The following is a 16268-nucleotide window of genomic DNA, read 5'->3' as shown; positions in this document are numbered from 1 at the left end:
GGCTTCAGCTCTGCAGCATCTCCTTTTCCCTTGCACTTTGGAAAAGCTGGGCATCATTGTTGTGATCTTGCTGAAATAATGTAATTTGCCAACCTGATATTTCCTGAGTAAAATGCAGCTTTTAGTTCTTCAGGTGTTGGGTTTTTGTTGGTTTTGGTTTTTTTTTTTTCCTCAGATCAAATGGGACCCTGCTCAGGGCAAACATTAAATGCTTTTAAAAAGCCTTTTCTGCTCTGCTTCTGAGAGCTGCTCTAAAGCTATCAGTATTTGCATTATATATATATATATGTAATCAGAAGCAACATGGAAAAAACTATCTGTAAGGGATTTCAAAGGAGATAATGGAGTTGCTAGAAATGAATCTGGGAGCACACACAAAGACACAGAGCCCAAGGCACAGGTACTTGAAATCACTGCAGGTAAATCTACAGGTGACATACAAATCACATGTCGTCCCAGGCAGGACCATCATGAATATAAATATCAGCCTTTCTCTATCCATCAGCACTGAGACCTCTAACCCCAAGGTTTCTTCTTTTGATTAGTATTACAGGAGGAAGAGGGTGTAAATCTCCATCCATTCCCTGCGAGGGAAACCCTCCAGTCAGCTGGGAGGGGTGAGGAGGTGAGAGAACCCTGCGTGCTCCTGCTTCACTTTCATAAACTGAGGAGGAGGGTTACAAGTTTTAGCAAACTTGGGTTTTTTCCCTTATTTTTTCCCCTAACACCACTTCTTCTCTGAAGTCTCACGTTTCCCCCAAGCACTTCTGCCTTCGTCCGGGGATTTCTGAAACTTTAAAGATGTTCATAAGTAGCGCCCGGCTCTTTGGAAGTGGTGGCTTCGTGGTCGGGTGTTTCCACCTGCGAATCCCCAGATCCCTCCTGCCAAACCCTGTGCCCAAGCACGCCCTGATTGAGACGCGGACCTTGCTCCATGGCCACCCCACGCACCCTTCATGGGTGGGATGCGTGCAGCCAGGCGTCTCCGGACGCGCGGCAGCAGCGCCGGCAGGGGGGGCGCGGTGCGGGCGGGAAGGACCCCGCGGGGCCGTGCCCACGATGGGGGGGTGCCTTTCCCCCCCTCCCCGCGCCCCCCCGCGGGGCCGCCCCCGGGGCGGGGCCGCCGCCCTCAAAGCCCGGGCCGCCGTGGGGCGGCGGGCAGAGCCTGCGCGGGAGTTGCGCGGGGAGTTGCGCGGGGGCTGCGTGGGGCGGGCGCCGGCGGGCAGCACCATGGAGAGCGGCGCCCCGGGGCGCCTGGACGCCGCCGCCTTCCTCGGCGCCTGGCGGCGCTTCGACGCCGACGGCAAGTGGGGACAGACGCGGGGGGGACGGGGGACACGCGTGGGGGGACCCGCGCGGGGGTGTCTGCTGGGTGCGCCCCTGGGGGTGGTGCCGCTTATGGGGTGCCCACGCGGGTAGGTGGGAGGTGGGGTGGACGGGTGACCGTCCCGGTGGGTGCCGTGCAAGGGGTTGTCTGCGTGGGTGGGTGCCACGTTGCGGGAAGGATGAACGTCGGGGTGCTGTGCCCGTCTGGGTGCACATGGTGGTGGGTGCAGAGTGGGGTGCCCTGGCTGTTGCACATGTGGACGGGTGTCTGCACAAGCGGGTGCCCACCAACACCTTCATCCCCATGGGATCCTGCAGGTGTTTCAGAAACCCCCGTCTTCCTCCTCATCACGCCCTAATACCAGCTCTGAAAATCTTCCTTTTCACCCCAAAGTTTTTCCCTTTTCGTCACCTCCCCGTTCCTTCTACTCTTCCCTCTTGTGGTCCCAGTTTGTGGTGTTTTTTCCGGAAAAGTTTTCTGTTAGGGAAACTTCTAAGGGAGCTCCGTAATGCTGTGCCCAGCACCCACACAGATGTGAACTGATCAAATTGAGTGGGACACTCCCGGAGTGGGCAGGCTGGGCCCCCAGCTAAAACCCTCACCACGCAGCCCTGGGGTCCCTGCACACAGCCCATGATGTGGTTCCCAGAGCTCAGGCAGCACCACCTGACCATTAATATATTTCACTTTTGTTTAGACAATGGTTACATAGAAGGGAAGGAGCTTGACAATTTTTTCCATCATCTCCTGGAGAAACTGGGACCAGAAGTAAGTTCTGTGCTGCGTTGATCGTGCGTCAAGTCCGAGCAAAAAGGTCGTTACGCTGAGAGAGGATTTTTATTTCTTGTTCTCTGATCGCAAGCTCCCTTAGCAATCCCTGAGGTAAAGACCTTTTCTCTTGGCAACAAGGTGGCATTGAAGCAGGTATGACAACAAATGTAGTCACCTGAGAAGTTTCATCAGTTGTTTTCAGTCCAACAGCTGCTGTCACGGTGAGACAGCAGCTGGCACCAGCTGAAGGGGCTGGTTGGGAGCATGGAGAGAAAGTCATTTACTGCTGTTGACCAGAAACAAATGAAAAAGCACGGGCACACTGTCTGTCAGGGAGAGGGGGAGGCCAACAGTGATGATTTATTTAAGGGACTGATGATTAGTTTTGTTAATACGGTAGGTTTCTTTCCGAGGTCAATTTTTAACCAATATACTGTCATGAATTTTAAATGGTGCTTAGGAGGAAGATGTACATCTATATTGCTGGAGACAGTTAGAAGCCAACCAGGAGTCAATTATGTTGCTCATAAGGTCAAGATCTGTCTCTCAAGTGTTTCTGGGTTTCTCCCCTGGTTTTCTTTCATATTTTTGACAGCATTTCCCCTCCCTCACTCTCTGCATCTCAGTTCTACCAGAAGTTGCATGACAATTTACAGGGGCTGGTTTCCTCAGCTCCAGGTCATAAGTTGCCTTTGACTGTCACCGCCAGTGAAGGGAAATCCTTCCACTCTGCTCAGCTGCTCAGAGGTACATAAAGAATGTATTCTGATAACGGGCTTAATATTTTCACTGCACAGCATATGGTCAACTAGGAAGAGAAAAGGAGTAGCATCTTCCAAATGGAAGGAGAGGGAGTGCCAAAACCAGAGATGAAACAATTCCTTTAAGGAAAAAGTAATTAATGAAAAGGCAGTAGCTAACAAAAGGCATACATTCATGAATATAAAGTGTAAAATCAGAATTATACTTACAAGCCTATTAGGATTATTGGATCTTTGGGGAAACAATAATAATAATAATTAAAAAAAAGATGCTGTGAATGTTTTTTCAGGAAAGTTTTTATTTAATTTGCAAGTAAATTTGGATTGAAATGGCTGTTTCTGCAGAAATGTCTTTCTAGAGCATGGATGGTTAGATGAACAGGTAGGCACAGAAAAATACTTTAAAGCAAACCGAAAAAAAATCAACAGTAAGTGCTAAGAATCATTAGGGACACAGAAAAACTGATTTGAAGAGAAATTGAAAAGCTCATAATTGTTTACCCAGGAATAAAAGGTGAAACTGGGAGCTGCTAGTCTTGGGGTATTGAAACACCAGAGGAAAGCACGCTCAAATGAACCCAGTGGCAGCAAAAGTGAGAGGTTGAAGGAGAGGCTTAAAACCAGGCTGCAGAGCTCAAGGCTGCAGCGGGTCGCTGGAGCAAGAGACCTCCGAGTGGGGTTCTCTAGAGTGAGCTGTAGCTGGTGATAAATCCAAGGTTTGGCCAGGGATCTCAGACTGCAAGCAGCTTCCTGATGAGGGGAGCTCAAGAGGAAACTTCCAGCCCCACTCGAGCCCGTAGCTGCTCTTGCACATCCCTTACATGAGATTTTGGAGCCAGCATCACACCAGCTGGGTTGCAAACCTCGTGCGTTACTGCAGCTTTGTGGCCTTGCTGATAATCAGTGTGAACTCCACTGTGCTGTGTTAGGTACCAGCACGCAGAACATGCAAATTGAGGGCGTTCCAGCAATGAACTGTTCTGCTTCGAGAAATCAAGGACAGTTTCACTGACTGCCAAAAGCCACTGCTCAGATGACTCTAGCTTAAACCAGCACCCTCATCTAGTTTGCATCTCCTTTGCTTCTGCTGTCTAGGTTTTGCCATTAAAAGAAAAAGCTGAACCAACTCCCTCTCTCCCTATTAAACAGAAGAAATAGGCTAATTCTGGAAGGCAGTGCTCACTAACTGCCAGGCTGCTCAAACAGGCTCTCAAGCGTTTCTGGTTTTCTCCCCCGTTTTTCTTGCGTATTTTTGGCTGTATTTCCCCTTAAGCGGTATTACCCTGAGTGATGAGATGGGGTGTGTTGCCTTATTCCCCTTTGCCAAGCAGTCTGGTTTTGTTTCTCAGGGTTGTGTAGGGACCAAACAGTCTCCTTCCCATCTAGCGGGCAGCAGGCAGAGCCGCCTGCCTCGGTGGCAGAAAACCCACGGGGAGCTTTGTCCTGGGAGACTGAGAGCAGTCCCCTGCCCCGCTCCCCTAGGCATGGGGGCCACCTGTAGCGCTGGATGAAACAAAGGTCTCCACTACCTTTGTGTAATGAGTTTGTCTAACAACATTGAGCCATTTTTCTCTTTTTCATATGGTTTATAGTGTACAGGCTTGTGGTTATAGCGAGAGGGTAAACCTTTGCACTGGCTTTCATCGTCCTACAGAAAAAAAAGTGGCCTTTGTGATACAAGGAGAGAGCTGGGATTGAGCATCTCTGTGTTTTAGTGCTTGTTTTGACCTTTACTTCTTCTTTAGGCTCTTAACATTTCAGTTTCCTTGCACAGTGAAAGGGGGAGACAGTAATACGTACTGGCATAAGTTCCAGATGTGTCACAAGGATTAATTAGTGACTGTGTCTGAAGTGCTATGCAAGTGATAAGTAATGTTATCAGCGCTGGAAGTTGTCTCTGCTTGAATAGCGAATGGCTTCATAATTATATTTTTTCACCCTGCACTCTCTAAGCTGTTATTTTTCTTAATGACCACTGTAGTCCTTCAGCTCTGTTTTTCTTCCCAGCTACCCCGCAGCATCCCCAGCTGACACTAAATGCCAGGGGATGGGAGCAGCTGGGAAAACAATGCAAAAAGGAGCCCATCAGGAAGCTGAGAGAGCTCTCCCTGATGGCTCTGAGGGAGGAGGGAAACTTGAAATACCATCCAGCAAGGGAGGCTAATTCATCATCTTTTATTGAACCATCAAGAATTTTTTGGGGGGGAAGGGAAAACTTTGCAACAAGGGTAGCCTACAATAAACCAACCCAAATCCCAAATGCTTCCTTCTGTCTCTCGTCCTCCAGCAACGGGCAGTTGCTGGAGGCATTTAGACAGTGCCCCTAATAACATGGGCAGGCAGTTGGACTGGATGATCGTTGTAGGTCCCTTCCAACTGCAATATTCTATTCTATTTTATTCTATTCTATTCTATTCTATTCTATTCTATTCTATTCTATTCTATTCTATTCTCTTCCTAAGAAAATGCCTTCAGTTTCCAGGTGTGTGTTACATATCCATAAAGCTTCAGTGAAAGTTTATATAAATTCTCCATGGAGAGATGATGGAGGGGCTTCTGTGCTTTGGTTTGTCTGGGAGATATGAGGCAGAATGGAGGATAATTGAGCCACACACCAGCGCAGGTTTGTGAACTGCTGGCATTATCCACCTGCTGCTGTTGTTACTCCTATGACTTCTCTCTAACCATTTGAGCCTCCAACCTCCTGCTGCTGCTGCGAGCTGCCCGTGCTCTCTTCTACTCACTCATAAACCTCTGTCTTCTACATTATGGACAGCTTTCCACGCGTTTTCTAAAAGTTTTTACACTGAGGTGAAAACGTAGTGAAAAGGACAGTTTATTTCAGCACTGAAAAAGTAATGTTATTGGAACAGGAGCACAGCCCCTGCCTTTCTCTCTTATATTGCTGTACATCTTTATTTCTGTATAGAGATCATTTAGGATCTTCCTTGCTTGCACTTTCTATAGTTTTAATGCAGGTCTATGTATATTCTCATAATAATTAAGCAAGAAGAGTTTTATGGATGAATGGCTATACATTTTGGGTTTGGATTACTGAAAGTTTCCATAAAACTTCCTGTGTCTGGACAGATAGAGAGTGAAATGCATGTTGCCATTATGGTTGTAGGGCTTTCACAGAAAGTTATTTCACTTTGCTTAAATTATACTAAAATTAGACAGAAGACTTTTGGATAAAAGTCAGTTGCCCTCACCTAATTCTAAGTGTGTAAAAGACTACACGTAAAACTTTTTGAAGTGTAAATTTGATCAGGCAAGACAGGTATTAGCCCTGTTATAATCCCCCTGCCCCGAAACCACCTGGACAGTTATGACTGGAAGGGACTGAAGTTAATCTTCAGGAGCTCACCCTCAACAGCCATAAAGGATTTGTCTTTGCTTTTTACTTACAAGGAAGCTGAGAAGCCTCCAGCTACTCTTGCACTTCATTCTTGCCTTGCACAATGTGTCGTCTATCTAAATTATGCGTTTAACTTAGTGTAGTCAGGAATACAGCAGCTGGTCATTCAAACAAAGTTTAACAGACAAAATATCAGCCAGCCTCAAAGCCATTCAAAACAGACTTCCTCTACGTTTTACCACCCCAAGAGACCCCGGATCATAGACCAGGTCTCTGGTGACCAACAGGTCAAGAGCAAGAAGATCCCTAGCACAAAGCATTCGTGTTGCATCCTCCCCCAGACTAATTCAGAAATCTAAACCCTGAGTCAATCCTGATTATTTCTTTACTCTGAGGGTGGCGAGGCACTGGAACAGGTTGCCCAGAGAAGCTGTGGATGCCCCATCCCTGGAAGTGTTCAAGGCCAGGCTGGATGGGGCTTTGAGCAGCCTGGTCTAGTGGGAGGTGTCCCTGCCCAGGGCAGGGGGTTGGAACTAAATGGTTTTTAAGGTCCCTTCCAACCCAAACCATTCTATGATTCTGACTATTGCCAAATACAGTTATTTTGTTAGGTGTGGCTTTTGTAAGCCTTGATTAGCCTGAGCAGTTCCTATTCCTGTTCCTGCACGTTAAGGCAGGCCACAGCAAGTGCCTGGAAGTAGAGAGGTTGGTGCTGGTCTCTTCTCACAGGTAATTAGCGATAGAACAAGAGGGAATGGGTGCAAGCTGCAGTGCGGTAGGTTTAGGCTGGACATTAGGAAAAAATTCTTCACAGAAAGAGTGGTCAGACACTGGAATAGGCTTCCCAGGGAGGTGGTGGAGTCACCATCCCTGGATGTGTTTAAGACTCATTTAGATGTGGTGTTAAGGGATATGGTGTGAGGGAGAACTTCGCAGAGCGGAGTTGATGGTTGGACTCGATGATCCCAAGGGTCTTTTCCAACCTAAATGATTCTATGATTCTATCTCTAAATGCAAATTCAACATGCCTATGGGAAAAAACCAGACACAATGTGTTTTCATTGCCCAAAGGCATGTTAAAAACCTTTCAGCCTAGCCGAAAGGGCAGAACAAAGAACCTGTGCAAAGCCTAACCACAAAGCCATGATGACCCAGGGAAGACTAGCCTTTGTTGGATGCTGATGTCTTCTATGTGAAAAAATATTTCCCACATATGTGCTGATGAGAGCTAAAAAACGAACCAAAAGACAACACGGTATGACAGGATAAGTGCTCATCTATTGTAGCATGCAGGATTACAGTAAATCCTAACCAAAATACAGGGCCAAATTCTCAAGTGATAGCACTGCAGCTAAAGTAAGCAAGATTGGCCCAAACGAGAAGCTGTCCCGGGAGCTGCAGGGTGAAATCCCACACTAATGCAGGCAGTTCAATGTACAGCTGCAGAGATGAAATGAAGTCATTCGTGTGATTCATTTTTTTAGTGCTACGAGATTTAAAAAAGAAATGTTTGGCAAAAAAAAAGTTCTTCTTGTAAGGTCAACGTGTACGTTCCTGATGTCTCATATGGTCTTTGCTGGCCTCCTGTCTGTACTGTGTGGCTTTTGGAATGGTAATTGTTGTTGAGCTTGCTTTCCTACTAGCCTTCTTGGCAGATCTAATTTATTTTCATAGATCTTGTAGGAACTTGATATCTCTGGGACCCGTTGCCCTTCTATCAAATGTAGCTGAACTGTTGTTAGGAGAAATATGCGCTCAAGCCAGCATTTTCAGATCAGCCTCACTTTTTTTCAAGGCTACAATAGTCACTTACATTTAGTTTCTTCTTTCTCTTTATACCCTTGCTTCTAAAAATCATGTCAAGACTGTCTTGATCGTCAGGAATTAAATGAGACATCCCCTTTCATCAAGTAGGAAAGGCTCCACAGTGCTCCATACATTCGCTTGTTACCCCCCAAAACAAATGACTCATAGGGGTGTTTTCACCAAGGCAAGCTGCTGCCAAGCACAAGGATCTCTTAAGGAGAAAAATTTAATTAGACAGCACGAGGCAAAGAGTGCAACAATATAAAAGGAATGGATTCAGAAAAAAGACAGATTACAGCCAGGTTTCCGAAGAATCATAACCAACCACGACAAAGAAATTAAACACAGTGGAGATTTAAAAAAAAAAAAAAAGTGAGCATGCCCTTTCCATTATAGCAAAGATTTTTAAAAACCAGATTACCTTTGTGATGCCAAATAGTTTTAAAGGGCTTTTACAAAAGGGAAGACGAAGACTGGACATGGAAAGGAGAAAGCAGAAAATTCATTTGTTTTGGCAACCTGAAACATAGAAGCTTTTCTCTGCAAAACTCTGTGGAAGAGCAGCAACAGTAAGACATTTACTCCTTATCCCTGAGAAATGTGACAAAGCCACATTTTAAATATTTTAGCAATATTTTAAACTGTGTGCTTTTATGGGGACAAAAATGACATGGCCTCCTCCTCATGGTACGTAGTAAGGATCCCTTCCTTGACTGGGCAGTGAGAACATGCAGCGGCTCTTGGAAACCACACAGCATCCGACCCATGGGGGACCAGGGCAGCTGAAGCTTTTCAACTCACATGAAGCAACTATTCCGGGGTATCTCCCATCATCCTTATAGACCAATGAAGATCATATTCATGCAAATTAGCAGAGGGTTGGGGTTTTTTCCCCTTAAATGAGGATCAGGAAGACATTGCCGGGGCTTTACTTCTGCTGCAGGACCCTTTGTTGCCAAGCACTTGTTCTCTCAGCAGCCGCACTCTATCTTAGCTCAATCCTGGGCAAAATTGGAGGCAGGTCCTGGTTCAGGCATGTTTTCCTGACTGTGGCAGGGAATCCTCTTCATTACAGTGTTGACTGATGAAAAATGTGAGCATCTCTATAGCTGTTTCTGCCTTAAGTAGACAGCAATTCAGGGGAGATTGTGCTCTTCTGTCAATTAGGGCTATTACGTCTTCATTAAATTCTCCTCCAGAAACTCAGGGAGGTGCATGCAGCAGGGAAAACAAGGAACGACAAAAAAGGCCTCCCCATAAAGGCAGCTACCAGAAAGGATGCAACAGCATTCACTTAAACGTTCACAAAAGGGAAATTTTATCTAACTGCTAAAAAGTCTGCAAAATTTTAGCCCAAGCAGTGAACACTTGAGAAAGCTTTGCAAACCTCTGAAAGTGGGGAGGCATCTGCTGCTTGAGATGGGCAACATAGTCAAGACAGCATTAGCTCCGATGAAAAAAAGCTGTTTTCTTGCTGCAAAGCCATTTCCCCCTGTCGCAGCTCATCGAGACAAGAGACATGAATTTGTATCGTGCTATTTGTACAGTTGCTTTCCAGAGTAAAAACGTGGTGTGTTTTTTTTTTTATTACTTCCCCTGTAATTCACAGAGCTTGAATAAATGGAGCGTGAGCCTGAAGCATTTGAAAGCAGAGTGTGTTTGGTTTTTAGGCTTTCCTGCTTGTTGCGATCTGTAATTAAACAGCAAGTTAATAATTAAAGGGAAGGAAGGAAAAACAAACTTCCCGGGGAAGATGGTGGCCATAGCACCCGGTGCAGCACCCGTATTCCTGTGTAAATGCCATTTGTCCCTGCGTGTTCCTACCTGGAGGTCTCCCCTTCTTCCTCTCCTGCTCCTGATCTTTCTCCCTCTGTCACAGGTCTTGCCCCAACCTGGGAGGCAAGGAAATATTTGTAGGAGCCCAAAGGCAGAGAATAAAAAAAAAAATCAATCCTCTTGACCACCGAGCTGCCAAGCTTTTACCTTTGGCCTCAGCAGCCTTATCGCAGGGTGGCCGAGGCAGCGAGGGGACCCCTGTAGCCCCCAGCCCGCCGGGTGCCCCTCTGCAGCCCCTCGCTGCCCCAACATCCCAGCTCATCCCCGGCCCCGGCGCTGGGTGAGAAATGCCCCCTCACACGTCCGGCTGGCTGCTGGATCCCTGCCCAGGCCATGCCTGCAGAAACTGCCTCAACCGTCATTTCTTACCTGCCAATATTCGTTTTGTCCTTTTTACGGATACCGGAATCTTGCCTGTACAAACCACTAACACTATTGAAAAGCAATCTGCGTAATAAGCTTATATGACTGCAATTGATTGCGATGTCTACAAGGCTTTTAAAAATTTTGATAGTCCCCATGTTGTCTCTCTTTATTTCCCCGCTGACTGGCTTTGCTTGTTATTTGTCCCTGTCTGTTTCGTTTCTTCTGAGCAGAGCTTGGAGTCACAGCTGGAGTGCCCCCTTCCTAGGGCTCCCACGACGTTGCACCAGTACAAATAAGACCAACGACAACATCTTTGGCTAGTAAAGTCCTCGGCTCATAAATTGCATAGACAACACTTCTGTCCAAATACTTTTCTCCCTCCATTTCTGGGGCACGCTCTTGTCTAGGTGTGACGTTCCTGCTGAACCATGCACAAGCTTCCCAGCATCCTGTAGTGACGCCGAAGCTCTGATTTGGAGGCAAAACTGTACACGAACGAAATTGAAACAAGCCAGAGAACTGAACTTGTTCCCTAAGCCTTCAGGGAGGGATCGGCACATCCAGCCACCCGCCCCACTGTCCTGGCTCTGCCCTGCGGCCTGCCCAGGCTGCCCCACCACAGGCTGCAGCCCTCCAAAATCAGATTACAGAGTAAGCAAATACAGCAGGAGTCTGCAGTTCATGTCCTTGCTTGGTCAAGGGGAACAAGTCATGCAGATTATGTGCACGGTTTTTTCCAGGCTTTTAAATGTTTTTGGAATGAAAAGGCAATCAGAGCAAACTGATTGCAGGTCTGCACCACCAGCAGGTTGACTTTGGAGACCAGGTCTCCCAACTTTGGTTTCTACTTGAAATGGCATGGCTTATTTGATCTCTCTTAATCTCCTGGGATTGGATTTTTTTTTGGTAAATATACAGGTCACCTTTGAAACCTAATGATCATAAACCAAGACGTGTCATTCTCAGTGTAAAAATTCGTAATACACAAACAATTTTTCCTTGATTGCTCATCTTGGGAAAGCTAGTTTGTGTAGTATCTTTTGCTTCGCTTTTGTTCTTTGGGAGTAAAGATTGGGTTTCAGTAGATCCGTCATCTTTTGTGCTTCATAAATGGATTATTAATGACCAGAGAGAGATTGTCCAGTTTGAAAAAAGCACTGGGGAGTAACATCACAGACTAAAACCTGTTCGAGCTGTGTAAATACTATAAATACTTCAGGTATCTCATAGTTTAAATCAGTTGAAAGTAAGAAAAAGAAAAAAAAAAAGAGGCAGTCCTGTTTTTATGCAGATAACAGTGTTCCTGCCACACAAAGCTCAACGAGTGGTGGTTAATAGCTGACACGAAGTTGAGCCATAAGCTCCCATAACAAGTGACTAGTCTGAACTCCGCAGCGCACTTTTCAAATATCAGCTATGATTATCGTTTCAGAAATAACTTATCCTACTGGGCACGGAGGAGGATAATTTCAGAGTACTTTGCAAGCCTATTGAAGTCGGCAACTGATAGGCTTGCCTAACGCTGGGGAGGTGTCTCAAAGCATGAAGGTGCCATCAGAAGACAATTTAAATAGCACAAGTTGAAGTTATAACGCCAAGGGGAAAGAAAACTGTATGTGCGTGGTCAATGGTGTGCTGTGCCCCCAGTGCCGGCATGCAGGGGGGCTGGCAGTGAGCACCACCCAGGGACACAGGTGCCACCCAGCCATGCAGCCCACAGGGCCACCACCATGGGGATGGACTATCCTGCAGCCGTGCCCTGGGACCTACTCAGGGCCACCACTAGGAAGGCCCCAGAGGAGGACCTCCACAGCAGGCACGTCCCTGCAAGATCACTGCTGGGATAGTGATCTTACCTCTTAACTGGGAGTCGCCAGCCCTCAGTGCTTTGCCCTAAGGGTGCCCGTGGGGATGTGCCCCACCTGCCCTACAAAGAGCCATGTGGGAGCCCCCCATCCTCCCATTCCCACTCCCAGATTCCCAAATTTTCCATCATCTGACATATCCTAGTCCTGTATTATTCTTGGTGAAGGAGTTTCCCTTGTTCTAACTAGAGCTCCCTCTTGGTTGTTTTGACATGACATTTATAATCCAAAACCAATTAACTCTTTCTCCCCTGATTTCAATGTAGGAGCCTTTGCACTGACAATGCCATTAAAGATTTCTATGCTCGTGAACTCTGAGTCTGCTCTGAAGTAAGGTGAAGGCAAATTAAACTACCAGTCATACTATCTGTGCATCCGTCTGCCTATAGATATCTTTTTTTCTGTTATTACTAGCAGCAAATTAAGGCTGCAAACATCAGTCACATCTAAACGTGTGGGGAAAGCTGGTAACAAAGTGAGTGCAAAGATAGACCTTCGCTTATTGAGCCTAAGCCGGAGATGTCTCATTTTCTTTTTGCTTACCTCATCTGTGACATCTTAGTGTGTCTCTACGCCTCTGTCACTGGCTGTGGCAGCTGCTGCTGAGCAGAGGCTGTGCAGCAGTACCGCTTGAGAGCGGCTGGGAATCGCTATCCTCACCTGGCTGCTACTGCACGTGGGTATGACCAGACCAAGGCAGTTTTGGGGTGTGAGGCATGTTCAGTTTCCAGTGTGGTGGTTTCAAATACCCAGTCAACGTGAGAACATGAGCTGCAGCTGCTGCGTGCGCAGCCAGGCCGTGTTGTCTGCTGACAAACCTTACAGGAAGGTCTCCTTCTACCCCCTGCAACTTTTCTGTGGCTCCAGTTCACGCTTTGCAGAATCAGGGGCTGAAGGAGCACACGAGGCAGTGAATAACCCGAAGCCTGGACATGCTGTCTCTGGGCATCATGCGGAGCGTGCACACCCGCTCTTCGCTCTGCCAGGACAGGGTGGCAGAGAGTGTCCTTTCCTAGGCGTGGGATTTGTATCTGCTTAGCCTCTGAACAGCCAGGAAGGCTGCGCCAAGACATACACTGAGTAAATTTGAGCAAGTCATTCACGATTTTGTGTCAGAGTAGTAAGAAAGGGATTATAAAACCTGATGGGCCTGAAAGAGTTGCTGAAAGGTTGACAAACTGGGTTAGAAGACCCAGGAAGACACAGCTACAGTCCTAACTCCACCTGGACGTAGAGATGATAAAACCTTTAAAGTGTTTTTCTTCAGGGGTTGGGAAGAACTTAGTTTATTCTCTTGGTACAAAAGTATGCCAGGAGCCAGTCTGGGTAATCCTCCTCCCTCCTTCCCCTCCCAGAGAGAACCGCCTCTCACGGGGCTGGGAGAGGAGCCAGGCCCCGGTCAGTGCGGTGCGGAGGGTAATGTTGGACTTCATTATTGCTTGGCAGAGATTAACTAGGTGAGCTTCCCAGCCCAGCCACAAACCTCATCTGACCAGAAACCTGTCCCCAGGGTGGGTAAACTGTACTTTGTGTAGCCCGGTCTGGCCAGATACCCTAAAGATATCTGCTAAGAAAAAGTAATCATGCCTGATGAACCGAAGAATTGTATTTCACCTGTCACAGCAATCCCTGTCAAAACATAAAACCTGACAAGTCCTGAAAATTCCTCACTATGTATAAATTGATTATGGGGTTGAGCAGATGCAAAGAATTGCTTGAAATCCCATCCTATTAGCCCAGAAACACTGACAGGGCTTGGTGCCAGGTCTTGAACCAGTTGACAGGCAATAATAAGCAACAACCTAGCTCCACTGACACCTTTCAAAGCTGATGATCTACTGAACTACAGGGGTGTAGTTCAAGGATAAGGACATTTTCCTAAATAGAACAGGATGAAAATGAGCAGCACGGAAACCACTGCAAAACCAAATCCCAGTGATACAGTGGGAACAGCTAGCTAAAGAAGCAGGTGTCGTTGAAATATTTTGGGGTCTCCAAACAGTGGTCTTCCAACTGAAAGCTTAGTTGCTACAAAGCTATGCATAGCACTAATTTCCAAAAATCTGTCTAAGGTGGTGTGTTTGTGGGCTTTTAGAAGCATTAGCCCCTGACTGTAAGGATGCAATGATCCTGGTGGTTATCTGTGAGTGAGGAGAGACTTGATGCGCGTGTTGTTTTCCGCATGGCAGGACACCATCACAGAAGAAAAAGTTCAGAGGATGAAGGAGCAATTCATGTCTGCCTACGATGTCACCACAGATGGACGTTTGCAAATCCAAGAGGTATCTCTCCCCAGCCCCAGCCCAGGTTTTCTTTTACAGAAGGAGGGAGAATTAGGAACTAAAGCAGACTTGGTAGATATGGGAGATAGAGCCTGGGTGGGGAGGAGGTGAGTCATGGAGTACCAGATCTCTTGGTTTGAGGTTTATTTCCAAGGCAACAACATGCCCAGGTTATATTTCCCATACTGGGTCAGCAGCCACCCACGTTCTTTCCTATCTTTACTTTCATGGTTTGGGTTTGTTTTGGGGTTTTTTATGCGTTTTTTTTTCCCCCCCCAGCTTGCAAATATGATCTTGCCTGATGATGAGAACTTTCTGCTTCTTTTCCGACGGGAAACTCCCTTGGACAACAGCGTGGAATTCATGCGGGTCTGTATCTCTTTCCCTTGCACGCCAACAGCTTCTTCAATACGTTCACTTCCACACTCCGTAGAACATAGCATGGGAAATACGAGGTTATTGAGGAAGCAAAACACATTCTGACCTGTTCAGGTAGAGAAGGTTATACCATTTAACACATTATCCTGGCAGGGTGTGGGGTGGAAATCTCCATAAGCTGGGCCGACTGAGGAGCACAAACCCACAAAGTTTCCTTAACCGTGCCCAATCTCCCTCCACTCTCTGTCTTTAAGTATCCCAGTGCAGAATTTCAATTTTTCCAAGAGTGCTTGCAGTTAATTTTATTTCACACCCAAACCGGGGACTTCTGCAGATCAAAGGCCAGTTGTGTATGGCCTTGGCTTTTACTCAGGGCAATAAGAGAAGCTGCATGCACAAATTAGGTAAGAAATGTGGAGGGGTTTCTTAGTCTTTTCTTCCTTTTATAGACAGTATGTCTGCATTAAATATGTGATAGCAGCATGTTACACGTACAGCATCCAAGTGAGAGTAAAAGCTATTGTGTGGAAAGTTTATTTCTTCTACAATTAATTAAACATTGGATAATACAACAGCTTGCTCATTATGGAAGTCCTGATTTGAATCTTTACAATCTATCACCCGAACAGATGATTAACAGTAATATTTATGTGGTCATATCAATCTATCTCCACTCAGATCTGGCGCAGTTACGATGCTGATAGCAGTGGATTTATTTCAGCTGGCGAGCTCAAAGTAAGTTATTCTAACAAGTCTCTTTGGGCTTGATCTACAGCTCACTGATGTCAACGGGAGCCTTTCTGTCGGCTTTACCAATTTGCTGCCTTTTAGTGTGGTTGACAAATGGCATCTCTAGGTTGTTCATGGCAAGTTTAAGAACTGGGGACCCTCCAGCCTTCTGGGAAGGAGGATGCTCTGCTGATGCCCCTTGCCTTGTCCCATGACCCTAAATGTCTCAGTGCCCCCCGAGCACCCAAGGAGCCCCCCAGGCATGCCTCAACTTGGCTTTGCATGTGGGCCTCTCCCAGCTAAAGAGAGCCAAAGCCGTTGTGTTTTATTAATGGGATTTCTTCATAACCTCTTCCCGAGCCTGCAGATTTTCTGAACTCTGATTTCTTTTTAAAGCTCAGGCTGTTGAGGCAGAAGCCTGTTCAGAAACCATAACTCAAACACTTTCAACTGGCTGGGCACAGAAATCTGTCCCTGGGCTGCAGACCCTGCGCTGACCTCTTGGTGTGTGGTTCCAGCCTGTGCCTCAACGAAGACATAAAAGGATGCTTAAGTGTTTTGCTGAATGGCAAATATTTTGATTTGAGATCGGTTAGCAAATATTGCAGGACTTAGCATTATCTTTTGCTTATTATGTGAGTTAATTACGACTTATTCCAGTATGCCTGCTCTGGGTAAATTTGGTTGTTTCTAATTTATTTGAAAAAGTATGTTTCAACTAAAAAAATGCAAACTTTATGTGAAATTGAAGACAGTAGTACTAATCAGGAATGTGAAATTAGTTTCATG

General features: G+C 46.4%; 1 protein-coding gene across 1 annotated transcript in view; it reads left to right on the top strand.

Moving 5' to 3' along the window:
* The first annotated feature begins 1162 nt into the window (after positions 1–1162).
* Positions 1163–16268, top strand: part of SCGN (secretagogin, EF-hand calcium binding protein) — a 29218-nt gene continuing 14112 nt past the window's right edge. Inside the window, exons 1-5 of the mRNA XM_074573593.1 lie at positions 1163–1303; positions 2025–2095; positions 14280–14372; positions 14652–14741; positions 15429–15485. Of these exons, the coding sequence (XP_074429694.1) occupies positions 1231–1303; positions 2025–2095; positions 14280–14372; positions 14652–14741; positions 15429–15485 (384 nt within the window). The 5' untranslated portion in view covers positions 1163–1230. The remainder of the gene's footprint in view (positions 1304–2024; positions 2096–14279; positions 14373–14651; positions 14742–15428; positions 15486–16268) is intronic.

Source organism: Larus michahellis, chromosome 2, assembly GCF_964199755.1.
Source record: "Larus michahellis chromosome 2, bLarMic1.1, whole genome shotgun sequence".
NCBI classification, from domain to species: Eukaryota; Metazoa; Chordata; class Aves; order Charadriiformes; family Laridae; genus Larus; species Larus michahellis.
This window is presented reverse-complemented; position numbering and strand designations above follow the sequence as displayed.